Below are 26,894 nucleotides of genomic sequence, written 5' to 3'. Positions count from 1 at the left end.
ATCTAATGATGTGTTTGATGACAAAACACTTGTTAGTAGAAAGGCTCATAATGTCTCATTATATAACATAATGTAAAGGCTTGATGTAACAAAAGTATCCTAATGCAAGTCTTTGATAGATCGTTAAAGACAAGAAACCATTTAAACGTGATGATGTTAGCCTTTATTAATATTATTATTTTATTACCTTCATTATTAACTCTCCCACAATAAGGGTTTGTGCCGGTTTTCTCTGCTCTCTGGACACAACAGTTGCCTTTCTCTTCGCATCACTTGTAAATGGACTTTTTTTCTTTTTGACAGCATCAACGCTCTGCTGGATGCCGGATATACGGGCGTGTCCGCTATCTTAGCCCACTCTCTGTCTTTGATCTCCCGTGTTAAACGTTATGTCAATTTGGATTGATGACCAATGATAGATGTTGTTTCTGCGCCATTTTCAGGGTATGTTTCGTTAAAAGAAACGACCACAAAACAGCGATTAAAAGCCGTTTAGCTCGGCGAGATGAGAAAAGTGGCATCGGTTGCTAGGTAACAGACATCAAAGTTGATAAGGGGTTTGGACTGAGTATTTAGGATTTCCTAACCTGAGATAAGATAGGATTCCTAAAGTCAGGATTTGCTTCTGTAATACCAAATTGGGAAAAATCCTATCTTAGACTCTTCCTGTCTTAATTTAAGACTTAAGAACTTTCTCTAACACGGCCCCTGGACTTGTTATTGTTAAGGGTTTTAATCACTGTACTTCTCCCTCTCTTATTCTGGCCTTCTGTCTTTTGGTCCTGCAGGTCGCTGTGTCGTAATGCGAAGCGGAAGTGTGAGTCGGTTCTAGGCCTTGTGGGACTGCAGTGGCCCGAGGACTCAGACTGTAGTCAGTTTCCAGAGGAGGGAGGCAACACAACCTGCCTGCTGGCCGAGGAAGGAGTCGACGGTACCGACGGTTTCTCTCATTGTGTCTTTGTTTGTCCTGATGTTGAAGAATGTGGCTGTGCATCCTAATGTAAGAAGAAAAAAAAAATTCTGTCAGCTTTCTGATGTTTTCCTTGTTGTTGTTGTTTTTGTTGCGTTGCCACAGAGTGCTCCCCCAGCCACTTCAAGTGCCGGTCGGGTCGCTGCGTCCTGGCGACCAAACGCTGTGACGAACACCTGGACTGTGACGACCACAGCGACGAGGACAACTGTGGTGAGTCCCCCAGAGCGCTGCAGCTGAAGCAGCAGTACCACCGTCACTGCTGTGAACATCTGACATGTAGTTTTCTGTAGGAGCAGAGTCACATGATCTCAGGTTCATGATGTCACCACACTTTCTCTGCCAGGCTGTTCTGAGCGCGGTCTGTGGGAGTGTCCTGGCAGTAAGGTGTGTATTAAAGCCAGTATGATCTGTGACGGATTCCCAGACTGCCCCATGCTGGCGGACGAGGCCAACTGCAGTGAGTCTCCCTATTTATATCATTGAGCTATTACTAACTCCCACAACACAGTCACTGACAGTAATTTATCTACTTATATTGATGTTAGTGTTAATATAATTATATTGCTGGTTGTATCAGTAGTTATACTCTTGAACCTTTCCTCAGCGGTGTGCAGGGACAACGAGCTGTCCTGTAACAACCATGAGTGTGTTCATCGGACTCTGTGGTGTGATGGAAAGAAACACTGTTCGGACAGCTCTGATGAATGGAACTGTGGTACGACACACACACACAAAACATAATAACAAAAAAGTCAGTGTGGTGTCGAACAATAATGCTGCGATGATGTGTTGAGAAGAAATCCGCTTGACAATGTTCTTGATCATAAAAGTTTATTACATCAAGGAGTTCAGCATCAATTACAAGCTCTGCAGCAGCTTGGAGAGTGACCCAGCCCGATGGCCACTCTGTCTCTCTGTACATCAAACACAGCTTACATAGGACATGTTTAGGTATCTGCTAAATACCATATAAGGGTCCAGTCCCTTCATAAACACTAATCTCTACTCCCCCTAACACTGGGTCAGAGGTCAAATTCCATAGGAGGGTTCACTCTTCACATACCCATCAATCATTACTCCCCCTTAAGAGTTCACTGAGCCTCTGTCCAGCTACTAGAGTGTTATGTTAAACTGTAATGATCAAATGGACATATGTTATACACCACATCAGTAATGTTGTTTAAGTCATAACTGAAAATAACTTGAACACTGTCCTCCTGAGTATAAGCCCTGGGTTTAACCCATCCACCACCCCTTCGTACTTCCTTTATAATACTTCACCTGATGTCCTCCTTTACTGCCGTTGTAAGGCCAACAATAGTCAATGTGGGTCATAAGAACTTGGCTCTAAAAACGACTTATCTGTTACTGTGTGTTCAGACCAAACGCAAAATTAATCCTCTCCTTGCTTTCCTCACGAGAGTTTTGTAAATGTTCACACACAACACGAATAAACACAACCCCAGATTACTAAAGCTGTATGAAACGACAACACATCATGGAACTTTCTCGCTCGAGTGTAAAATTTTCAACTCGAGCTGGCATCGGCAGGGCGTGCTCAGCACCACCAAACTGGAAATCGTGTCTTTGCAATAACTTCATTTGTAATCGCGCCTTCACCAACACTTGCTTAGCGTTTGCTCTGCATGCACAGATACTCTATTCATGCTTTATTAATTCTTGTATATCGCTTTGGATAAAAGCGTCTGCTAAATGAGTAGATGTAAATGTCTTTAATATTTATACGTGTGTATTGATCTATTCTCTCTGCAGTGTCTCTATCCGATCAATCGGGTTCTGTACTGACGGTGCTCAGGACGGCAGCAGAGTATCAGATCTGTGCAGACGAGTGGAACCACGATCTGAGCAAACTGACCTGCAGCCAGCTGGGACTAGGGTAAGGTTAGTAACACGCACACACAAACACACACACAACTATCTAAATACATGACAGATTAACCACAATTTGCATGTTTCTCTGCAGAGTTCCCTCCTCTGTTTCCATGGTACCTGACCAGCCTGGAGTCCCGGGCCGCCGCCGTTGGTTACATGTCCATCCTGAGTGGAACCTGAGGAATGGATCTGCTCTGCAGGCCCGACTGGAGAAGAGAAGGTAACGGAACCCAGTTAGACAACGTGAGAACCATCAGCCTCTTTAGTTTGGTTCTTTTCGGTCTGAAAGATGTCAATCAATCTCTGGTAGTGGACCAAACAACCAGGCTGAGACCACCTCATGAGGAGCATCTTGGTCCTACTTCAAGCTACAAAACGTAGAAATGTGGAAACAATCTCTGTCCACACCAGCGTTTTACCTGCGAATCAGAATTGATCTCCATTCATACTAAAACGACTGAAAATCCTTAGAAGACAACTATCCTCAAAGTCTAATTCTTGCCTGTGCAGACTCATGTTACCTTTGAAGTGCTCATTAAGGCTGAATGTGTCCGTTCCTTAATTATTTATATTCCTTTAGTCTGTAAGGGTCCACCGATCAAAAGAATCAAAACAGGTTTTCATAAAAATGTATCCAAGTTGTGAATCCTTTCATGTGAAGTCCATTGCTCTCTGTATGCTAACTTCTGCCACACTTCTGCCTTCAAAATGTCAAAACGTGTATTCGATATTATTGGATAATTTTCATACAAGTAATATTGTGTTTTGAAATAAATAAACTGTTTCATAGTAGCCTATTTCAGTTTTGTGCAAGAGGAATTAAAGGCCTGTCACACATGGACGCCTGTCTCAAATAAAGGCTGGGTCAATTCAGGGATTTTAGCAAATAAAAGCCTGGACTATTAATCATTCTTGGGGTAGATATATATTTATATATATATATAGAGAGAGGTTGTCATAACCTTTTTAGCCAGTATGAGACTCCTGCAGGCAACAAATCACGAGTGTTTTAATAAAGTTTTTCTGTCTGTCTGCAGTCATGCGTGTCATTCCAGGAGGAGAGTATCAGTGCTGTGTACGAGGGAAGGTAAACCTTTCTTCTCCTTTGCATTACAAAACTTTTACCTTTTAATTGCGCTTAAAATCGTTTATCGATTAATCATTTGGTCTTTAGAAAATCAGATCAAAACAGAGCACAAAACAAGAAAAGTTTTAGATTTTTTACTGAAATAATTACTTCAAAGATTCACTGATTATCAAAACTGTTACCTTTTAATTTCCTATTGATCCAATTATCAGTTAATAGACTCATCATTGATACTCGGAGAAACAAGTAAATGCTTGATAGTTGATACAGTTTGGCCAAAGTTAAATAACATTTCCATTGTATGTCAGTTTCTTCCCACAAGCCATCACTCTGATGAACAGCTGATTTCTGACTCAGTGTCAGGAAAAATTCCTGTGCAATAATTCCTGTTCCCATTACTGGCTACCACTTACCATTTATTTATTCATCATTCTCCATTTCAAAGCTGTTCATATTGTATAAACTGTATATCAAATTCACCTACCTCATGTACATAACACCTGCATATAATACTTATTTATTCCACCATTCTTTGCACTCATCACACTGTGTACATGTATGTTTGTATGTGCACCTGTATATCACATCCAAGCCTGACATGTACATAATAATAACAATAATGGTAATAATAATTTACTCTGCTCATGGCACTATTTTCTGAATCTGTTTGTTTTGTGTATAGTGTGTATATATGTGTTCTCTATACTGTAGCCTGTGTTTGATTTTATTACTGTATTATTGTATGAGTAAGCACATTGTCAGCATTGTACAATCCACAGTCAAATTCCTCGTATGTGCACACATGCCTGGTAAATAAAGCTTCTACCTACAACAGTAGTGGTAGAAGCAGACAAAGACTCCTCTCGCTCTGTCTGTCTGCCAGAGTGTGGTCTGCGCCCTGCAGTGGGCATCTACCCCCATAGGAAGAAGAGAATTCTGGGAGGACGGGTGTCCCGGCGAGGTGCGTGGCCGTGGCAGTGCTCGCTGCAGAGCGGTCAGGGCGGTCATGTCTGCGGCTGCGTCCTCATCGCCCGGAGATGGGCTTTGACTGTCGCACACTGCTTCGAAGGGTGAGCATGGAGATAAAAAGGGAGGCAGTTAATGAACTAAACTCTGATTGTATTATCAAACACTGAGGATTCATGTGTGTGTGTGTGTGTGTGTGTGTTTCAGGAGAGAGAGTTCAGAGCTGTGGAAGGTGGTGTTAGGGCTGAACAACCTGGACCATCCAGGTGTGCACAGTCAGAGTCGCAAAGTGCGCTCCATCATCGTTCACCCGCGCTACAACCGGGCGGTGGTCGACTACGACATCAGTGTGGTGCAGCTGGAATCTGAGGTCAGAGACGGACATGCAGAGCATTGAATATAAATATTAATAGGAGAGTATTGATAAGATATGTTGTGTTTTCAGATCGAGGAGACAAATTTCGTCAGGCCGGTGTGTCTACCTGAGCTTGGCCAGCTCCCTTCGCCTGATTCCTACTGTTACATCACAGGCTGGGGTCACATGGGCAACAGGAGTGAGTAGCTGTAGTAGGGAGTCTATACGAAAGCACTGCAGGAAGTGTAAAAAGAAATGCTTCTAAACTCTGTTTGTGTGTCCAGTTCCCTTTAAGCTGCAGGAAGGGGAGGTTCGAATCATCTCGCTGTCTCAGTGTCAGTCTTACTTTGACATTAAGACCATCACTCCCAGGATGCTTTGCGCTGGTTACGATGCTGGGACCGTCGACTCCTGCATGGTAACATCTGCACTGACAGCTGGTCGGGTTAACATGAATGTGTAATGTATACCGAACAGAGAAAACTAAAATAATTGTTCTCAGACAAGTTAAATGTCAAGAAAATAAAGTAGCAGTTATATTTTGTGATTATTTTTGTGACAATAAGTTGTTTTAATTTAAGGAACAAAATTTTTTTGTCCCATGTCCATCAGTCCTCCAACTCTTGGTCAATGAATAGATATGTTGACATCTACTGGCTGGATATCCATGAAATGTGCTGCATATTCCTGCTCCTCAGAGGATATTTAGTCAAATAACTGATTCATTATTAAGTTAATAAAGTTTCCAGTTTTCACAGAGTAGAGCCCAAAGATTTCCACTATGAAATAGAGAAAACTGAATATTTGACATTGGAGAAACTTTAACAAGAAAATATTTGGTATTTCTCCTTGATAAAGCGTGACTAAAATGAATGATGGGAATATCGACTAATGTCAACAAGTGAAACATTGTGGGAAGTTGAGTCCTCAGTTAAATTACATTTATTCATTTAGCTGAACGCTTTTATCCAAAGCGACTTACAAATGCTATACATGTCAGAGGTTGCACACCTCTGGAGCAAGTGTCAACAATGGTGGATGGGACACAGTGGGGAATTGAACCCGGGTCTCTCACACCAAAGGCATGTGTCTTATCCATTGCGCCATCACCACCCCTAAATCACCAGGGAGAAACGTCTTTTTTAGGTTTATCCAGTTAATGTAATACCTGATAAATCCATACTCTTGATACAATGATGCAATAACTATAAAAAATACAATAATCTAAAATAAGTTTTGTTCACTGATTTGCCTACAGTGGTCTGATAAAGTCAAAAATGTTGAAGCCAGGGATACCAGAGTATCAGTTGAACTGCAAAATACTGACATTTGCGAATTATTGTCTCACCCACACTTTTGATCTAGTACATCTCTTTACATTTGTACCTCCACTACTGGTAAGGATATAAAAATCAAAATCATCAGTATGTTGTTTGCTCTGTCCAACACTTAACTTTTATAACTATTATTGGACACTGCAGCCTGGGGGGGATTCTAATTAAATCAAGTCAAAATGCTGATAGAGGGGTCCCACAAGGAACACATGTGGGTCCCCTGCCATTTCCTCAGTACAGAGACATTTATTTTCCAACTCAGCGCTAGAATATCAGTTTTTACGCTGATGAAACAATCCTGTATATCACTGGTTTCATCATAGACCACCAGTCCTTCTCCAGCCTAAAGTCATCAGCAGTGAGAGCAGCTTGTACTACATAATCCATGTCGAATAATCTTGCGCACTCTATGAAAAAATTATTTATCCAGATAGATACGCAGATTATTTGAATATGAAAAATCAATAATAATAATAATTGTTAGACATTTCAAGCTTTTTTTAAAAATGAAGTCACAGAAAGTTTTTAGCTTGATCTTCATGGAGTTTTGAGACACAAAAACAACTTTAATCTCGATTATTTCTGATTTCTGAATCAACATATTGGACCAGTTGTTCTGTAATCACAGTCTGTGTGTGTGTGTGTGTGTGTGTGTGTGTGTGTGTGTGTGTATACAGGGTGACAGCGGCGGTCCGTTGGTGTGTGAGGAGGACGGAGGTCACTGGACCTTGTTTGGCCTGACATCTTGGGGCAGCGTGTGCTTCAGTAAAGTGCTCGGACCCGGAGTGTACAGCAACGTGACGCATTTCACCCCCTGGATCCAACAGCAGATCTACATCCACACATACCTGAGCGACTGACACACACACTCAACACTTCCTGTCTTCAGCATTCCAGGAGGAAGTAATGTCATTGTCAATCACACACACACACACACACACACACACACACACACACACACACACACACACACACACCTTCAGTTCCTCTACCTGTGCCTATATCAATACTGATAGCCTTCAGATGCTAACTGCTGTTTTAGCAGTGGTATAAACTCATATTGCAGATGCTAACTAGGTAGCTAGTAGAGCTGTTGTTGTCAACTACTAGACTTTGCATTCATAATCAATTAACATTCACTTAACACTCTTATTTTTTTATTGCTCTACATAGAATATGAATAAGAATATGAATCTAAAAAACTTTGTTTTCAAAGTTCAATCACTACTGAATATTCAAATTTAAATACCAATGTGTTTGTAGCATCTAAAAGCTCTTTATGATTCTGTATTCAAAATCAATTAGTCATTTCTTTATCAGAAAATTATGTTGAAAATTAAGTTGCTGAAATTTTATTCCCACAGATTTCTGAATTTCAAAGAAAACATTTAAAAGGCAAAACTTAAAAATTACTTTCTGAAAATGTTAAGAGAAAAAATTAATTCACAAAAGTTTACAAAGTAAAATGATTCAAGGCCACCGACTTAATTTTATGTAAACCGTATATATTACAGATTCAGTAGTGTCAGTCTTGTAGTAAATTCTAATTATTATGGACTTTCTTTGCTTCTGATTTGACTTGTTACTTTGCTTATAGTAACTCAGAGGAAGAACTATCCAGCCAGAGAATTAAAGTCTCTAATGTTCTTCACCATAACCGTAAGATTTCATTATTATATTCAGGGCTTCAGTTTATTGTTGCATTAATGCAAAGTCAACATAGCCCATCGCTGGGTTTTTGTGTGAGTGTGTTTGAAACACTGGTGATGGCACAGTGGATAAGACAAATGCCTTTGGTGAAGGAGACCTGGGTTCGCTTCCCACTGTTGCACCCACCAATGTGCTCAAGACACTTAACCCCTAGTAGCTCCAGAAGTGTGCGATCTCTGATACATATATCAATTGTAAGTCGCTTTGGATAAGTTGCTTTTAGTTATCGCTTTGGATAACTAATTAATTAATAACACACACAACAAACATTTCTAAAACATCATCCGTTTGTCTGAGTATTAAAACTTCAATGATCATAAACACAATGTAACACACAATGTTCAGGCGTTGAGCACTGAATTTCTAAAAGCTGCTAGCTAAAACAAAAGTTGAGCACTCAACTTCCCATAATGCTTCACTCTATAGTGCCTGTACTTAAACTTAGCATTAAAAAACAACAACCTTGTTACCTGTAAAATGTTGTACTGTACGTGTGTGTGTGTGTGTGTGTGTGTGTGTGTGTAAAACAGAGAGAGATGATATTTTTTTTGCTTCTAACATACTGGCAACTTATTTGAGCAACAATTTTCAGTGAACTTTATTCACACAGCGGTTTGATTTTCATTTCATTTGTAATGTGAAACAACACAAAAGACAGAAAGCTAAAATATTAAAACTTGTTTCAAGCATAACTGTAGCATATAATGTAGATCTGATTAGTGTTTATTCATGATGTTAGCATCGTCATTAACCGTGAGATATGTTAGATTTAGTTTTTAATTTACAAACCAATTGTGTCTGATTGTATTTTTTAAATAAATGGTTTTAGCTTCCTAGCTAGTACTTAAGTTAGCTAGCAGACTTGTTAACAAAAACTATTTTCTGCCAGATCAGCCCCATGCTATAGAAGCACAAATGTAGTATATTGCCTTTATAGATAATTCATTAACGTGTTTTAATAACATTAGCAAATGTTAGCAGTAAGCTACATTAGCATCCGCTGTGTATTTATGAACCATATCCAATTGTGTAGTTTTAACAGTAACAGTTTTAACTAGCTAATCACTGAAGTAAACTAGCGGGCTCAGCTAACCTTTCAAATCAGTGTAGTGAGGCATAAATAAAGTGCATCAGCTAACAGCTAGAGTTGGCTAAAGTTGAGAAAGAGTCAGTTGCGACTCAAACTCTGCAGACTGAAAAGTGTTATAATCACTTTTGGCTTCTCTCAACTTCATTTGTAAACACGAAGAGCGCAGATTCTTTTCTGTTCTTCTTCTTTGTAAATTACTGATATACAGGTGCATCTCCAAAAATTTGAATATCGTCCAACCTTGATGATTACAGCTTATAGTTTGTGGAAATCAAAACTCCATTTTCTCAAAATGTATTGTATGTATGAATTGTATTTTATAATAAAGAATTCATAATACAGAAATGGCGACTTGAAAAGAACATAAATGAGCTAATTAACTCAAAAAACTTGCAAAAGGTTCCTGAGCCTTTAATCCTTCAGTCTGGTTCTGGTGCTCACAATAAACTTTTTCAGAATATTCAAATTTTTGGAGACGCACCTTTATATAATCAACAGTTATAATCGTCTTTGCACACAAATTACTTTCTTTTTAAATAACTTAGTAATACTTTTTCATGACACCTGCCAAAGGAGCTCTTGACTTTAGTTTGAATTGGAAAAATCTGTACATTTTAATATGTAATTTAATTCAAGTGGGGGGAGCCAGAATCTCTTATTTGGGATATTAAATACTTATGTCACGATTAAAATGACAACAAAAGAGTTGACAAACAAATTGCCCGGTGTCCCCTCCATGTTAACGTCTGATGTCCAGAACATTCCAAGTGGTGGTTGTTGTTGTTGTTGTTTAGTGTGTTTGGTTTTTTAAGAGTATTTTTCTACAGCTTTTTGTATGTCATGCTTATTACACAGGGCTGTGTGTGTGTGTTGTGGGAGAACATACAGTCATGGTACACATGTGTATATACACACATATGTTAGTATGTGATTTGGCTTGTGTGCGTGTTTCTGATGTCACTTCCTGATTTAGCTGTTACAACTTTGTTATCATGATGATGATGATGATGATGGTGAGTGTTTAATTATGTGGATTTAAATGCTTTATGAACAGACTGTTGCCTCTAATGATTTGTGTATAAGCCGTATTGACTATTTGGTTTGTATCACCTTGTATCCCACCAATAAAACTATACACACACACTCTATCACGTGTGTTTGTGTGTGACTCACAGCCTGTATGCGGACCTGTCACTGTGCATTCAGTCTGTTTCCACTTCCTCTAGTCTTGAAATAATGATGAATGATGGAGATATTCAGCCCATTTTTAAACAGTGTACCTAATGTTTTTATTAGACTGGTTTCAGACTGGGGAATCATACGGTCATAATGTCATCTGTTATATTACTGACTGCCTGCTTCCAATCCAAAGATTGTTGGAACATGTAAAAGAGAGAAAGAAGATGTTTAAAGATACACTAATAAAACAAAAGTAGCTTTGAGAAGTAAGAAAAATCTCATTAACGTTCGTAATAACACAGAATAACAAAGAATCCAGCCTCACAACACAGTTTGCTCAACAGCAGGCCATATCAAGCGGTTCAAGTCAAGTTAAAAAAAGTTGTATCGTTTATTTATTACAAGTTTTAATGGCCTCAACTCCCATAAACCCACAGTCTGTCGAGCAAATACGAGGTATGAATGGACAGAACAACAGAGGTTACACCTGAAAAGCTGACTTTACTTCACTTTCTCGCTCTTAACTCATCACACATGGACACTTGGTCTAGAGCACCTCTTTTGCGTTGTTTATTGACATGTAGGGCTCTCATGTAGGGCGCTCCAGAACTGAGTATGTGGGACAGAGTAAAAAAGTGTTCAGGGTGACAGTGACTACATGAGTAGTGTCACTGAGTTCTGTCACTGAGAGGAAGAAGAGACATTGGGCTGTGATACACACACACAGTACCTGTTAGTAGATGCATTCACTGTTGGTTTGGCTTTGAACATGAGATTTGATGTCACCAGACTTAATTTCAAGGTTCTACAAAAAGGCTCCTTTAATTTTAAGCTGTCAATTATCTCAGCAGCTCTATGAGGTGTGTTAACCAGCTGTTCCAGTGTGCGTGGAACAGTGCGGCGAGTGCTACACATGTACGCACACACTGACACACACCTGCTATTATCTAAATGATAATAAGATGTGTTAGTGTCTGCAAGCGACCGTGAACGCAACTCTGCACTCTGCACTCTGTGCGTGTGTGTTACAGCCTGGTATTAATGCAGCCGACAGCGTGATAGTGGCCTGTGTAATGCCAGGCTTTACTGTGTGTGTGTGTGTGTGTGTGTGTGTGATGTCGCCTGAGACGGCTGTCATTTTGCAGAGTGACAAACACAACAGAGTCAAAACCAGCTGTTATTAACACACAGCAGACTCTCTCTCTCTTTGTGTCTCTTGTTGCTGGTTGATGACTAAGTTGTCAGTCGTCTTTTCCTCTTTGTTCCAGTCACACCGCTCTTTATCAACCAAAGGTAAGAGTGTGTCCACAAATACTTTATTAATCTTTAAAAACTGGTGTCTATCTGATTTTGTGACATTGTAAGTATGTGAAGCATTCAGCTGATTGTAAGAAAGGTTATGCTTTTGCTTTTTTTTGTGTGTATAACAGATTAATAATCAATTCAGTCGGGCTTTAGTGTCATGGGAAACATTTTTACATTGGCAAGTGTGAAGTAATACCATGTACACAAACAGAAGAAGTGATCAGTGTTTGATTTGTAATTAATGTACCACTTTATTTTACCGCTCAGTAATTTGTTAATCATTTCCTGTGAAGTTTCCTGGAAAGACGTGCAATTTTCCACTACTTATAGGAAAAATACAAATACCCTCAAAAGACCAGCTCTATTAAAATCCAAAAATATATTCCTTTAATTTTTATGTATTATTGGAAACTTTATTCTCAATATTGGTTGCTTTTTTTCGCACAGATTTCACCCAATGTTTTATTACGGGTCTGGAATAATAATTACTAGGGACTTTTCTGCAAAAAAACTTGATTAGTTTCCAGGGAAAATGGATGTAGTGTTCAGTTGGTCCATGTCTGATCAAGTAACTCCAGTGAATTGCAAGTGTAATAGTCTTTTAATCAATGCATAGCAGCTCAGCTAAACATGTAAATCTAAAATTTGAGAAAAGCTTTATTTTGTGGGTGATTTTCTCATAATTTCTAAGATGTTGTGGACACCATGTCTGGCTTTATAGTAAAGAACACACAATCAGGCAGATTCAGCAGGTAAGTTTCAACTGCTTTATGTTTAACAGACAGAAAGAGTAAATGGGGGAGGGGGCTATGGGTCGAAGTCCGGGTCTTGAGCTGGCTGGCGGGGGTTACTGGCTGAGACAGGCTGGGATCCCAGGTTAGAGAGGCAGGCTGGTAGCAGTTCAGGTCTGGAGGAGTAGTCAGATATGACTTAATGATCCAGAGGACTGGATCTCAGGCCTCTCCTAATGTAGTAGGCTTGAACAATGATCAGCAACAGGTGTATAATGGGAGCGGGTGGAGATTGGTGCCCAACCCAGAGATCAGTCAAGCCCCAGGACACTGTAGGAAAGAGAGAGAGAGAGAGAGAAGGAAGGCAAGAGGAAAAAGAGGGAGGTCAAAGTATACAACTATTTATTTTTAGCGTAATGATCTTAAATTAATTAATGGAAATTATTATATTACTGACCCATAAAATAAAGCATAACCTTGTAAATTATGGTATATACAAAATGACATAAAACTATGACTATGAGTTTCTTAGTGCTACATTTTTCACACCAATTTTCATTTCTTGATTAATTACGCTACAGTCACTAATCCCAGTAATTTGTCTGTTTCAGATGATGGACGAAGAAGCCACGAAGCGGTACTGTCGGATGAGTGATGATGGACAGAAGCAGGATCAAGCTGAGGTACCAGCTCTTCATATCACTTGTTCGTGTCCCATAAAAAAAAAACAGCCTTTTTTGATAAAACTCTAAATAAAACATCCTGCGATCTAGATGTAAACCAAAATATAAACCTGCCCACCATTTGAACTCCAACCACTGGACTGTAAAGTGTAGCATAGTGACACATGGTTTAGTGCAGAGAGTAGGACCAGTAAGATTACAGAATTTGTTAATCTTTTCGTTATGTTTTTATGTTTTTTTTTTGTGTATGTGGCATCAACTACACTATATAATAAATGCAGTCCCCCTCTAACCAAGGCCTCAGTGCTAAAACCTGCCATTTAAAAAAACTGAACATGACAGTCATGCTGTCATAAAAGTCGCCTTTATGGCAGAGCAGTTGCATTAGATTGAATACCAGTACCTAATCTCACACACACACACCTTGACCTTGGTGAAAGCAGATACTAGTAATAGTTAGACGAATGTTAAAACACTGACTGAATCTTTACAGTTTGATCTGAACAAAGACATGTAAAAGAGCTGCTGGATTAAAACAACCAAACTATCAGCTGACAGAAAAATCGACAAACTGCTGATTTTTTTGTTCCTACAGGAGTGGAGTAAAAGATGGAAAGTTTGTCCTGAGGGTGGTGATAGAGGCAAGGTCACAGGGTTATTAAAATCAAGTAGTATACTGCTGGACTGCTGAGAAGATTTTCCATTACATGTGTGTGTAAGCGTGATTGTCTGGTTTAATGATTAATGTGATGAAACAAAAACTATAAAAGAATGAAAAATGAATGGATGGAAACAGAGGAAGAACATATGGAGAAGTGTGATACAAGCAGGGGGAGAATGTGCAAACAAAGGTGTGTGTGTGAAGCATAGGTTAAAGTTGACATGCATGTTTAATTTTCACTTCAGACAAGTTGTACGGCACCTTATTCACTGTCTATGTCTCTCTCTCTCTCTCTCTCTCCACACACACACCTGTGGTGAAGCGAGGGAAAGGTCAGGACGAGAGAGAGATCACCGTCCTGCCGCGGAGGAAGACAGATGAACTGGACGACAATGTGAGTGGTCAACAACACACACAAACACAACTGTTCCAAAAAATTGTTCTCAGTCTTGCTGTTCCTACATTTGTTCTCAGTGTTGATCCTAAAATTGTTCTCCGTCTTGTTGTTAAAAAAATTGTTCTAGTGTTTCTGTTCCTAAATTTGTCAGTGTTCATGTTCCTAAATCTGATCTCTGTCTTGCTGTTCCTACATTTGTTCTCGTAGTGGCTGTTCCTGAAGTTGTCCTCAGTGTTTCTGTTACTAAAGTTCTTCTTGTAGTGGCTGTTCCTAAAGTTGTCCTCAGTGCTGCTGTTCCTAAAGTTGTCCTCAGTGTTTCTGTTACTAAAGTTCTTCTTGTAGTGGCTGTTCCTAAAGTTGTCCTCAGTGTCGCTGTTCCTAAAGTTGTCCTTAGTGTCGCTGTTCCTAAAGTTGTCCTCAGTGTTTCTGTTACTAAAGTTGTCCTCAGTGTTTCTGTTACTAATGTTCTTCTTGTAGTGGCTGTTCCTAAAGTTGTCCTTAGTGTCGCTGTTCCTAAAGTTGTCCTTAGTGTCGCTGTTCCTAAAGTTGTCCTTAGTGTCGCTGTTCCTAAAGTTGTCCTTAGTGTCGCTGTTCCTAAAGTTGTCCTCTGTGTTTCTGTTACTAAAGTTCTTCTTGTAGTGGCTGTTCCTAAAGTTGTCCTCAGTGTTTCTGTTACTAAAGTTCTTCTTGTAGTGGCTGTTCCTAAAGTTGTCCTTAGTGTCTCTGTTCCTAAAGTTGTCCTCTGTGTCGCTGTTCCTAAAGTTGTCCTCTGTGTTTCTGTTCCTGAAGTTGTCCTCAGTGTTTCTGTTACTAAAGTTCTTCTTGTAGTGGCTGTTCCTAAAGTTGTCCTCAGTGTCGCTGTTCCTAAAGTTGTCCTTAGTGTCGCTGTTCCTAAAGTTGTCCTCAGTGTTTCTGTTACTAAAGTTGTCCTCAGTGTTTCTGTTACTAAAGTTCTTCTTGTAGTGGCTGTTCCTAAAGTTGTCCTTAGTGTCGCTGTTCCTAAAGTTGTCCTCAGTGTTTCTGTTACTAAAGTTCTTCTTGTAGTGGCTGTTCCTAAAGTTGTCCTTAGTGTCTCTGTTCCTAAAGTTGTCCTCTGTGTCGCTGTTCCTAAAGTTGTCCTCTGTGTTTCTGTTCCTAAAGTTGTCCTCAGTGTTTCTGTTACTAAAGTTCTTCTTGTAGTGGCTGTTCCTAAAGTTGTCCTCAGTGTCGCTGTTCCTAAAGTTGTCCTTAGTGTCGCTGTTCCTAAAGTTGTCCTCAGTGTTTCTGTTACTAAAGTTGTCCTCAGTGTTTCTGTTACTAAAGTTCTTCTTGTAGTGGCTGTTCCTAAAGTTGTCCTTAGTGTCGCTGTTCCTAAAGTTGTCCTCTGTGTTTCTGTTACTAAAGTTCTTCTTGTAGTGGCTGTTCCTAAAGTTGTCCTTAGTGTCGCTGTTCCTGAAATTGTCCTCAGTGTTTCTGTTCCTAAAGTTGTCCTCAGTGTTTCTGTTACTAAAGTTCTTCTTGTAGTGGCTGTTCCTAAAGTTGTCCTTAGTGTCGCTGTTCCTAAAGTTGTCCTCAGTGTTTCTGTTACTAAAGTTGTCCTCAGTGTTTCTGTTACTAAAGTTCTTCTTGTAGTGGCTGTTCCTAAAGTTGTCCTTAGTGTCGCTGTTCCTAAAGTTGTCCTCAGTGTTTCTGTTACTAAAGTTCTTCTTGTAGTGGCTGTTCCTAAAGTTGTCCTTAGTGTTGCTGTTCCTAAAGTTGTCCTCAGTGTTTCTGTTACTAAAGTTCTTCTTGTAGTGGCTGTTCCTGAAGTTGTCCTCAGTGTTTCTGTTACTAAAGTTCTTCTTGTAGTGGCTGTTCCTAAAGTTGTCCTTAGTGTTGCTGTTCCTAAAGTTGTCCTCAGTGTTTCTGTTACTAAAGTTCTTCTTGTAGTGGCTGTTCCTAAAGTTGTCCTCAGTGTTTCTGTTACTAAAGTTCTTCTTGTAGTGGCTGTTCCTAAAGTTGTCCTTAGTGTTGCTGTTCCTAAAGTTGTCCTCAGTGTTTCTGTTACTAAAGTTCTTCTTGTAGTGGCTGTTCCTAAAGTTGTCCTTAGTGTCGCTGTTCCTAAAGTTGTCCTCAGTGTTTCTGTTCCTGAAGTTGTCCTTAGTGTTGCTGTTCCTAAAGTTGCTTTAGGACAGTTGAGAAAAATGTCCTGTGTGTATATGTGTGTGTACATGTCTTTGTGTATATATGTGTGTGTACATGTCTCTGTGTGTACATGTCTCTGTGTGTATATGTGTGTGTATATGTCTCTGTGTGTACATGTCTCTGTGTGTATATGTGTGTGTACATATCTCTGTGTGTACATGTCTCTGTGTGTATATGTGTGTGTACATGTCTCTGTGTGTATATGTCTCTGTGTGTATATGTGTGTGTATATGTCTCTGTGTGTACATGTCTCTGTGTGTATATGTGTGTGTACATATCTCTGTGTGTACATGTCTCTGTGTGTATATGTGTGTGTACATGTCTCTGTGTGTACATGTCTTTGTGTATATATGTGTGTGTACATGTGTGTGTACATGTCTCTGTGTGTATATGTGTGTGTACATATCTCTGTGTGTATATGTGTGTGTACATGTCTCTGTTTGTATATGTGTGTGTACATGTCTCTGTGTGTATATGTGTGTGTACATGTCTTTGTGTGTATATGTCTCTGTGTGTATATGTGTGTGTACATGTCTCTGTGTGTACATGTCTCTGTGTGTATATGTGTGTGTACATGTCTCTGTGTGTATATGTGTGTGTACATGTCTCTGTGTGTACATGTCTCTGTGTTTATATGTGTGTGTACATGTCTCTGTGTGTACATGTCTCTGTGTTTATATGTGTGTGTACATGTCTCGTGTGTACATGTCTCTGTGTGTATATGTGTGTGTACATGTCTCTGTGTGTATATGTGTGTGTACATGTCTCTGTGTGTATATGTGTGTGTACATGTCTGTGTGTATATGTGTGTACATGTCTCTGTGTGTATATGTGTGTGTCCATGTCTCTGTGTGTATATATGTGTGTACATGTCTCTGTGTGTATATGTGTGTGTACATGTCTGTGTGTACATGTCTCTGTGTGTATATGTGTGTGTACATGTCTCTGTGTGTATATGTGTGTGTACATGTCTCTGTGTGTATATGTGTGTGTACATGTCTCTGTGTGTATATGTGTGTGTACATGTCTCTGTGTGTATATGTGTGTGTACATGTCTCTGTGTGTATATGTGTGTGTACATGTCTCTGTGTGTATATGTGTGTGTACATGTCTGTGTGTATATGTGTGTGTCCATGTCTCTGTGTGTATATGTGTGTGTACATGTCATGTGTGTGCCTCTCTCTGTATATACATACAGTACCTGTGTAATGTGTTTGTTTAGACGAAGATGACAGCATCGGGCTCGACCTCTTGTTGTTCGTCTTGTATCAGTCTGAAGGACCGATGTCCTCGACCACAGGGACTCATCAACCTGCTTATCACTAAAGGTAACAAACAGTGTGTTTTTTGGTGTGTTTGTATTTAAAAGAGTCCTCACATGTGTTTTCTCTTTAATGGTATCCGTGGGCTCCAGTGAAAAACGTCTCCATCATGAGAGAAAGTGCGCTATAGCAGAGTTCATGGTGTTAAAATCTAAAGTGCTCCTCTTTTGGAAATCACAACCTTTAAACCAATCTGAAGATATGTCTGTCTCTCTGTTTTATTTACTCTTATTGTTTTGCTAATGTCATATGTTCCTGTCAGTATGCTGAGAGAAATGTGAAAGTATTTTGCACAAATCAAAAAGCGTAATACTGTGGTACTTGCTATTATAAGTTACAAATTTCATGCATAAATCAGTAAAATCACAATGAAAACAAGCTGTGGATCTTTCATAAGGGTAGTAATACAGCCGCCTCTGAAATCAATCTAAATCTATCCCTGAATTATGAATATGACAGCATTTGGATTACTATTTTCTAATACTAGGATTATTATTTCCCATTGTTGATGATATTGTTAATGAGTAACAAATGCACCCCTCCCAAAAACAACAAAAACAAAAAACACTGGAACACTGAAGCTATATAGACGGTGTATGGAAATGGATTCAGCTGCTATTAATTTGTGTGTGTGTTTGTGCGTGCAGTGTGTCTGTTTGCTCTGCTGTTTGGAGTTGTCTGGGCCATCACAGGAAGTGAGTGTTTACCTGGAGGAAACCTGTTTGGCATCGTCATCCTCTTCATCTGCTCCGTGCTGGGAGGGAAGCTGGTGGGAATGATTCAGCTGCCCACACTGCCCCCCTTCCCCCCACTACTTGGTACGACCCAACATCTAAAAACAATCTAATCTCATCTAATCTAATGTAATCTACCATGAAGTCTGTCTAGAAATTTTTCTTTCTCTTATTGGGGGATTCTGTGGCATGAAAAATCCTGATCCAGGTTTCTGATGATTCTGAGTCGAGTTCACTGGTGTGTCATCAAGTCAAGTTATGTAGTAGTTGGTCATCAAAATAAATAAATAATGTAAAAGATATAATGATGATGATGAAGATATAACTAGAGGGAGGGTCTGACTTCAGTGCTGCAGGGTTGTATTTTGTGACTCTTGACACCACAGACCAAAACATGTTCACTCTCAATCAGCTGTGCAAAAAAGAAGTGGAGTTCAGACACACCTGCAGGCAGATGATCAGAAACCTGGATACCTTCTGAATCATGTAAACAGGGAGATGAATAACCAGGTTTCTCATGTTCCCTGTATGCGTAATATGATCAAAGCCAGGATACTAATGTGCATTTAAACGCACTCATTGTAAAGGCCCTGTACTGTTTGACTGATCAGTTCCCGTGTGTGTCTGCAGGTATGCTGCTGGCAGGGCTGGTGCTGCGTAACGTTCCCTACATAGCGGACGCTGTCTTCATCGACACTCACTGGTCTGCAGCTCTGAGGAACGTCGCCCTGTCCATCATCCTTACCAGAGCCGGACTGGGCCTCGACCCCTCGGTGAGCGCACACACTGTACATACTTACTGACTCTTTCAGGTACAGTTGTTTAAATATTTGTTTGTGTGTGCACACGCAGGCGCTGAGTCGCCTTAAGGCGGTGTGCGTGCGTGTTGCGGTCGGTCCCTGCATGGTGGAGGCCTCCGTCGTTGCTGTGGTTTCTCACTTCCTGTTGGGTCTGCCATGGGTCTGGGGCTTCATACTGGGGTAACACACACACACACACACACACACACACACACACACACACAAATCATTATATCATTATAAATATAAGGAAACTACAGCTGTCTGTATCTGTAAGACTAAAATGCCACTGTGTGTGTGTGTGTGTGTGTGTGTGTGTGTGTGTGTGTGTGTGTGTGTGTGTGTAGTTTTGTCCTGGCCGCAGTGTCTCCTGCAGTTGTGGTTCCTTCGATGTTGCTCCTGCAGAGAGAAGGATACGGCGTAGAGAAGGTAAACAAACCCTCACCTGCTGCTCTAACAACAGTCTGAGCACAGGTGATTCTGTAGTTTGCCACCAGGGGGAGCAGGTGGGCAGCCAAAGACATGAACCAGTCTGTGTAAATGTTACACATTATCTCTGTGGGCCTATCCTAGAAAACGCTAGAACCACCTACAAAACTCACAGAACCATCTCACTGACCACAAGAACCACCTATATGACCTCTAAAACCTCATATACTTCTGATTGAACATCTAACTATACATCACCACTAGAACTCCGTATAAGACCCCGAGAACATATTTGATGACAACAATCTAACAATGAACATCTAGAACCTCTTTAGTGGAACCTTATAAAGAATACCTACAACCCTTTAAATGACAAGTAGACTTCTAAAACCTCCTTGGTGACAACTGGACCCTCCTAATTCACTCCTAGACCCCCCGAAAGACCCCTAAAACCTTCTTAATGACCACTGGAACTAGGACCTCCTAGAAGACCACCCAACCCTCCTCTGTGATTACAAAATCATGCTAAAGGAGCTGTAGGAGCCATTTATATTTATTGTTGACATGATAGTATTATATATTTATATAGTATTTTAGACACTGGGTGGCAGTGATTAGATGCACATGGTTGTATATTGGGGGCATAGGTGACAGGAAGTGGTAGGAACAGGAGGAGGTGGAGCGGGTTGGCTGTTAATCGGAAGGTCGGCCGTTCAATCCCGGCTCCCCCAGGCTGTATGTCAAAGTGGCCTTGGGCAAGATACTGAACCCCAAATTGCCCCTGGCGGTGTATGAATGTGTGTGAATGTTAGTTTCTGTTTGAGCACTTAGGCTCAGTGTATGAATGTGACTGGTGAATGCAGATGTAGTGTAAAAGCGCTTTGAGTGGTCGAAAAGACTAGAAAGGCGATACAAGTACATAGCATTTACATTTACACAGTTCTCACCAGACCATAGACCACCGATTAGAGACCACAGATCAGCTTACATGCAAAACACTCCCATGGAGGGCAAAACACTCGTTATTTACGCTGCCTGCCAACCAATAAGCAAGTGATACACTGTTACTTTGAGTTGCTGGAAATGCTGGATGGTTGTTGTGATTTCGGATGCACTAATCGAGGAGGAGACAAGCCTGGGCTGTGTTAGGTGAGGGATTCCCCACGTAAACATACCGCAGTCGAGTGGCGGCAGGGACCTGGCAGTTTTTAACTGTAGAAATGTGGCAGTGGATGCTGTAATGATATAGTTATATGGATCGGGTATGCCCAACACTTGCAGCTTGTGTTCATATCTTTCTTTTTCTTAAGTTGAAAGGTGATACAAATAAAATTTGACTGTTTTTGCGGCGTCTCCACGGGGGAGTCGCGGTGTGAGCCGCTATGTTGGTCTGCTGTTTTGCCCGCCAAGTCACCGGGCATGTCACGTGACTGAAAACTATGAATAGGGGACATCTAATAATGTTCTGTGTTGTTGTCCAGGGAATCCCCACCCTGCTGATGGCTGCAGGGAGTTTTGATGATATTCTGGCCATAACAGGATTTTCTACCTGTCTGGGAATCGCCTTCTCTACAGGTGAGAGCTGAGGAGAAAACGCTCTACTGTAATTTATTCTGTTCTATTTCCTTCCTTTTCATTCCTATCTATCCTGTTCTATGTGCTGTTTGTCCTGCAGGTTCTACGTGGATGAACATCCTAAAGGGTCTGCTGGAGGTGGTGGGAGGGATCATAGCCGGGCTTATCCTGGGGCTGTTCTTGTCCTGTTTCCCCAGCAAAGACCAGGTGAGAGTGAGGTTTGGTTTTGTGTTATGCTATTTTAAATTTAAACTTTAAATGTAATTGAATTAAATCATTTAATGTACTCTCTGTCTGCCTGCCCGTCCCTCTGTCTGTCTCTGTCGGCCTCTCTGCAGGAGGACCTGGTTTTGAGGAGGACTCTCTTACTGTTGGGTCTGTCCATATTTTCGGTCTTCTTCAGTCATGTTGTCGGTTTTGCTGGAGCCGGTGGTCTCTGTACGCTGGTGCTGGCCTTTTTGGCTGCTCTGGGCTGGAAGACCAACAAGGTAACACACATCAGAATCCTTTTAATCTGGATTCAACACCTGGATTCAGCCCTGTTTACACAATGTCAGCATGTCTTTTACCACTGAACCTATCTGAGCTTAGTCAGTGTTCGTCTTTACATCCAGGTCCCGGTGGCAGCCATGGTGGGTCGGTCATGGGATGTGTTTCAGCCGCTCCTGTTTGGTCTGATTGGAGCAGAGATTACCATAGCAACCCTCAGCCCCAGCACTGTGGGTAAGAACAATGCTAAAAAAACAAACAAAATCATTTCTGATATTGTTAACCTGCACCTGCAGGAGCTTCCCCAGACTCTGTTGAAAGTCCAACACGTTTTGATGTTTCAATAATTTCCCTAATGTTGGTGTGCTTCGTTAAATATATTTTTTCCACTGCGTTGGTCTGTTTGTCTATGTGTGTGTTCAGGTCTGGGTCTGGCCTGTATCAGTATTGGTCTGGTGATCCGCCTGCTCGTCACCTACCTGCTGGTTCATTTTGGAGGATTTAACCTGAAGGAGAAGCTCTTCATCGCTGTGGCCTGGCTGCCTAAAGCCACAGTACAGGTCTGTGTGTGCATGTGAATATCCTGTGAATCTCCTAAAGACTCAAGGGTCATGTTCATGCTTATGTGCATTCACTTGAATTAAGTGTTTAAGTGTTTTAAAAGTGTCCGATGTTTGTGTATTCATGTGTGATAGGCTGCCATTGGCTCCAAGGCATTGGACATGGCGAGGGAGGAGGGGGACCAGACCTTGATAAAATTTGGCTTGGACGTGCTAACGTTAGCGGTGTTAGCTATCCTGGTCACAGCCCCCATTGGAGCACTGGGTATTGGACTAGCGGGACCTCGCCTCCTGGCCCGGCAGGTCAAAGGTCAGTGCTCACACAGTCATGTTTTGCTGTTCCTAAAAAAGTCACCCTCATTGAGTTCCTTTCTTTTCTTGAACCCAGAAGTATAGTTTCCTCTTCATCCTCTCATCAACCTTGTAAACACTGATGCTCGCTTTAACCTTTTACATGAGATGTGCGTTATGAATGTATAGGACGGTCTGGCTCTGGTTCTTAGGGCCTTCATCGACACAATGCATTTCCTAGTCCTTAATCCCAATCATTTCCCTGCTATATCTTGACCTTATCAAAAACCTAATCCTAACTTTAGCCTTAAAACCAGGTGTTTACTCTCAAACATTCTTTTGATTTAGTGAGGACTGGACAAAATGTCCTCACAATGCAGAATGTCCTCACTACGATGGTTTACGACAGATAGATAGATAGATAGATAGATATTTTTACTGACACTTTTAATCCTAATTTCAGCAGATGAGACAGAAGATGGAGGCACTAGTCCAAGCAACAATGGGATTGCTCAAGAAAAAGACAACGTGACACTTGAGAGCAAGTTATGAGGCTTCTGACTGGACAGACAAAAGAAAGTAATACTGTAAATTATACACTTTAAGTAAACCTTGTGTAGTTGCAGATATGCAGATAACTGTAACATAACTTTTATATCTGTTTCTTAAATGCATTGACATGCTAATGCTAATGTTTTACTGTTTGTACTTTTATGTCTGTATGGATTTTAATGTTTTATCCATGTTTTTGTGTTGTCTGCTTGTGATTATAAGTGTATGTTTTTTTTAATGTCGTCTTAGCTTATTATTATTATTATTATTATTAATATTTTTTTTTTTTTACAGGTAGTGTTATTAGGAAAGACATGAGAGGTCCATATTTGTTAAAAATGTCAGGTAATTCTGGATAGTTTAGCTCTAAGTTGGATATATAAGAGCTTTCCCAGTCATTATAACAAATTAGATGTTGACATAAATGTGTATTTATGTGATAAATCACAATACAATTTATACACAATGAGTTAGCTAGCTAATGCACATGTAGCATCCTATATTTATTAATTCCTCAAAGTAGTAAGTAAGTAGTAATTGTTTATTTGTCACACATTTGTCACGTTTTAATTTCAGTTATTGTTCATATTTTTTGTTTGCATATGTGAAGTGGAGTACAGGTAAGGTAATTCATCATTTGGGGATTGGCAGCTACTTTAGACAGCATGCTAATCGGACTGGGGTAAGCTTTTGTGGTGAAGCTTTTATAGCTCTTCAGAGCTCGAAGGGCGGGTGGAAAGCTGTCACAGAGATGTGGGAGATGTGATTGAGATAACAGCTCATTTTCAGCCTCTCTCGGAAGATAGTCACAGTGTTTCACTTCTTTGTTTGTGTGGAAAGTGACAAATAGTTGTACATAGTACTTTCTCACTTTTACATGGCTGACTAATCTCACTGTGAAGTTGGTGTGAATTTAGGATTGTTTGTTTGTTGTTTAACCAAACAACAAATAGTTCTGTTTGGGTATATTGCCTGTTTGGGTTTAATTAGCCTCGCAGGTGAAACAGTTAGCTAACAGGTTGACACTATTTAAATGCAATCAATCCAAACCAGGCTAATGATGAAATATTAAGGAAATTAACCAGATGTGTCCAGCTCTTTTGAGATTTACTGGCTGCTTTTATTAGATTATCAGTAATCATTAAGTATAATATTTTATCATTACTATTTATATGTGTTTTCTGTTATTGTTATTATACTTCATTTCTGTAATTCCCTGTCCTACTAATGAACATTTCCAAGAATTATTGTGAATTTTTAATCGTTCTTTCATACACCATGTGCCTTTAATGAATGGCTCAATAAATCCTTGTCAATAAAATTACAACGTGCCCTCTTCATTTAAGACAAAGCACTATTTCGTCTGTATTTCTGGAACAATACCCTTTGATCAACAGAACAACTGTAATTGATTCAGAGAAAATGCATCTAAATTACCCACTGTCTACACTGTGTGTCAGCTGCATTCAGACATCAGAGAGTTAAGTATCTTCAAATGAGAATAAATTCATGACCAGTAAGCCCTACATTGCATCCTGCTTCATCAAAATGATTGGGGGGATGAAATCTGGTGTAGGATGGGCTTCACTAGTCAGTTCCACGATCCTGGTTCCTTACCAAAACTTTTAGGTCTCCTCGCTCTTTTAAGCAAAGATCAATGTAGAAAATATTTAGAGACACAAAGATAATTTGTGAGGATCATCGAATGGATTTTGTTTTCGACAGAGTGGAGACTCTTACAGGAGCATCTCCCGGTTAAACTTTGAATATCTGATCAATGATTAAAGCCAATTAGCTTTAGAGTTGTGAGTCAGGGCCAGGGTTAACTCAGATATTTGGATAAAGTAGCTTGTGAATAATAAGGTGAAAAAGTCAGCAGCCACTGTCTCAAATACACATTCAATCAACATTTCTGCAGCTCAGATAATTTTCAGATTGAACCACAAAAGTTTCTGACTTTCTAGATAACAAAAAGCAGATTAAAGATCTTTCAGTTTTAGATGTTCAGAAATGAAGTTATTTGCAAATGCAATTTGCATTCACAATCTATACTGCATGTATTTGACACAATGACTGAACAAAATAAAACTTATGTGATAAAATACAATGTTATCAGACACACAGCTTCAGTATAGCTTTATCATTATCAGTCAGTGAGTGTTTCCTGTTTCTCTGCTGCTGGTGTCACAAGAGTGTCACATAGAGTCAGACAGAAACCAGTTTCAACAAGTTATAAACCACAACAGAAGTCGAGCATCAGTAAAAGCAGTACTAGTTGCAATAATGGCAGTAACATTTATTAGTTTAGTGTTGATAGAAGTAGCATCACTACTGGTAGTGTAGCACCCCAACACCCTTTAGATCAGAATGATGTGAGGTTTACCTGTAGACAGGAACCTGTCCTCCACAGAAAAATGACTATGAAAGTTGTTTTAGCCACACAAAATTACGACTCATTTACTGTGGCAGTGACTTCTAGTGGCCATACAACGCAAAAATGTGACAAAGACAGTGACATATTATAAAATAACCAGAAAGTGGAGTTTCAGGGGTGGTGGGTAGGGTGGAAGGATAGAAAGTTTTTCGGCCATTTCCTATGAGACTGGTGTTTGGCAGATTTATTTATTTAACAAAGTTATGTTATGCTAAGCATTAGCTGAGTTAGTTTTGTGGCATTAGCTTTTTAGCATTAGCTACATTAGCAATGTTAGCTTTGTAAGGGTGAGTGCCTAAACCTAAGTCAGTGTTTTTGTGCATGTCGACTGGTTAACCCAACAGTTGTGCAGGGTTTACCTTCTTTAATTATTGGCTTCTTTGTGTCGCTGTGTTCTCCACATGTTTATGCCATTGACGTAGATCACATGATTTCAAAATGTAGGTTGGCCGCTATTTTAGGATACGCTCATGTGACTTTTTTTTTGAAGGCTGGTTAATACAACCTACACTCACCTAAAGGATTATTAGGAACACCATACTAATACTGTGTTTGACCCCCTTTCGCCTTCAGAACTGCCTTAATTCTACGTGGCATTGATTCAACAAGGTGCTGAAAGCATTCTTTAGAAATGTTGGCCCATATTGATAGGATAGCATCTTGCAGTTGATGGAGATTTGTGGGATGCACATCCAGGGCACGAAGCTCCTGTTCCACCACATCCCAAAGATGCTCTATTGGGTTGAGATCTGGTGACTGTGGGGGCCATTTTAGTACAGTGAACTCATTGTCATGTTCAAGAAACCAATTTGAAATGATTGGAGCTTTGTGACATGGTGCATTATCCTGCTGGAAGTAGCCATCAGAGGATGGGTACATGGTGGCCATAAAGGGATGGACATGGTCAGAAACAATGCTCAGGTAGGCCGTGGCATTTAAACGATGCCCAATTGGCACTAAGGGGCCTAAAGTGTGCCAAGAAAACATCCCCCACACCATTACACCACCACCACCAGCCTGCACAGTGGTAACAAGGCATGATGGATCCATGTTCTCATTCTGTTTACGCCAAATTCTGACTCTACCATCTGAATGTCTCAACAGAAATCGAGACTCATCAGACCAGGCAGCATTTTTCCAGTCTTCAACTGTCCAATTTTGGTGAGCTCTTGCAAATTGTA

The 26,894-nt window shown here is 40.2% G+C and overlaps 2 protein-coding genes across 2 annotated transcripts; both read left to right on the top strand.

The window, feature by feature from the left end:
- The first annotated feature begins 419 nt into the window (after window positions 1-419).
- On the top strand, window positions 420-8,269 carry LOC119912017 (atrial natriuretic peptide-converting enzyme-like). Its single transcript, XM_038730990.1, has 13 exons — window positions 420-444; window positions 689-931; window positions 1,076-1,183; window positions 1,317-1,430; window positions 1,578-1,688; window positions 2,747-2,870; window positions 2,958-3,086; window positions 3,904-3,953; window positions 4,837-5,023; window positions 5,127-5,289; window positions 5,365-5,473; window positions 5,559-5,692; window positions 7,286-8,269. Exons 1-13 carry the CDS (start codon window positions 420-422, stop codon window positions 7,466-7,468), a joined length of 1,680 nt encoding a protein of 559 aa, XP_038586918.1. The 3' UTR covers window positions 7,469-8,269.
- A 4,971-nt stretch (window positions 8,270-13,240) lies between these two features.
- On the top strand, window positions 13,241-25,089 carry LOC119913136 (sodium/hydrogen exchanger 9B2-like). Its single transcript, XM_038732459.1, has 14 exons — window positions 13,241-13,306; window positions 14,290-14,361; window positions 17,750-17,855; window positions 18,497-18,667; window positions 19,214-19,356; window positions 19,436-19,563; window positions 19,731-19,812; window positions 21,294-21,387; window positions 21,488-21,594; window positions 21,726-21,875; window positions 22,002-22,110; window positions 22,300-22,436; window positions 22,572-22,746; window positions 23,191-25,089. Exons 1-14 carry the CDS (start codon window positions 13,271-13,273, stop codon window positions 23,277-23,279), a joined length of 1,599 nt encoding a protein of 532 aa, XP_038588387.1. The 5' UTR covers window positions 13,241-13,270; the 3' UTR covers window positions 23,280-25,089.
- The last annotated feature ends 1,805 nt before the right edge of the window (window positions 25,090-26,894 follow it).

The sequence above is a fragment of the Micropterus salmoides genome, unplaced genomic scaffold (genome assembly GCF_014851395.1).
Source record: "Micropterus salmoides isolate LMB-PRFRI ecotype aquatic unplaced genomic scaffold, ASM1485139v1 Ms_hic_scaffold_2, whole genome shotgun sequence".
NCBI classification, from domain to species: Eukaryota; Metazoa; Chordata; class Actinopteri; order Centrarchiformes; family Centrarchidae; genus Micropterus; species Micropterus salmoides.
This window is presented reverse-complemented; position numbering and strand designations above follow the sequence as displayed.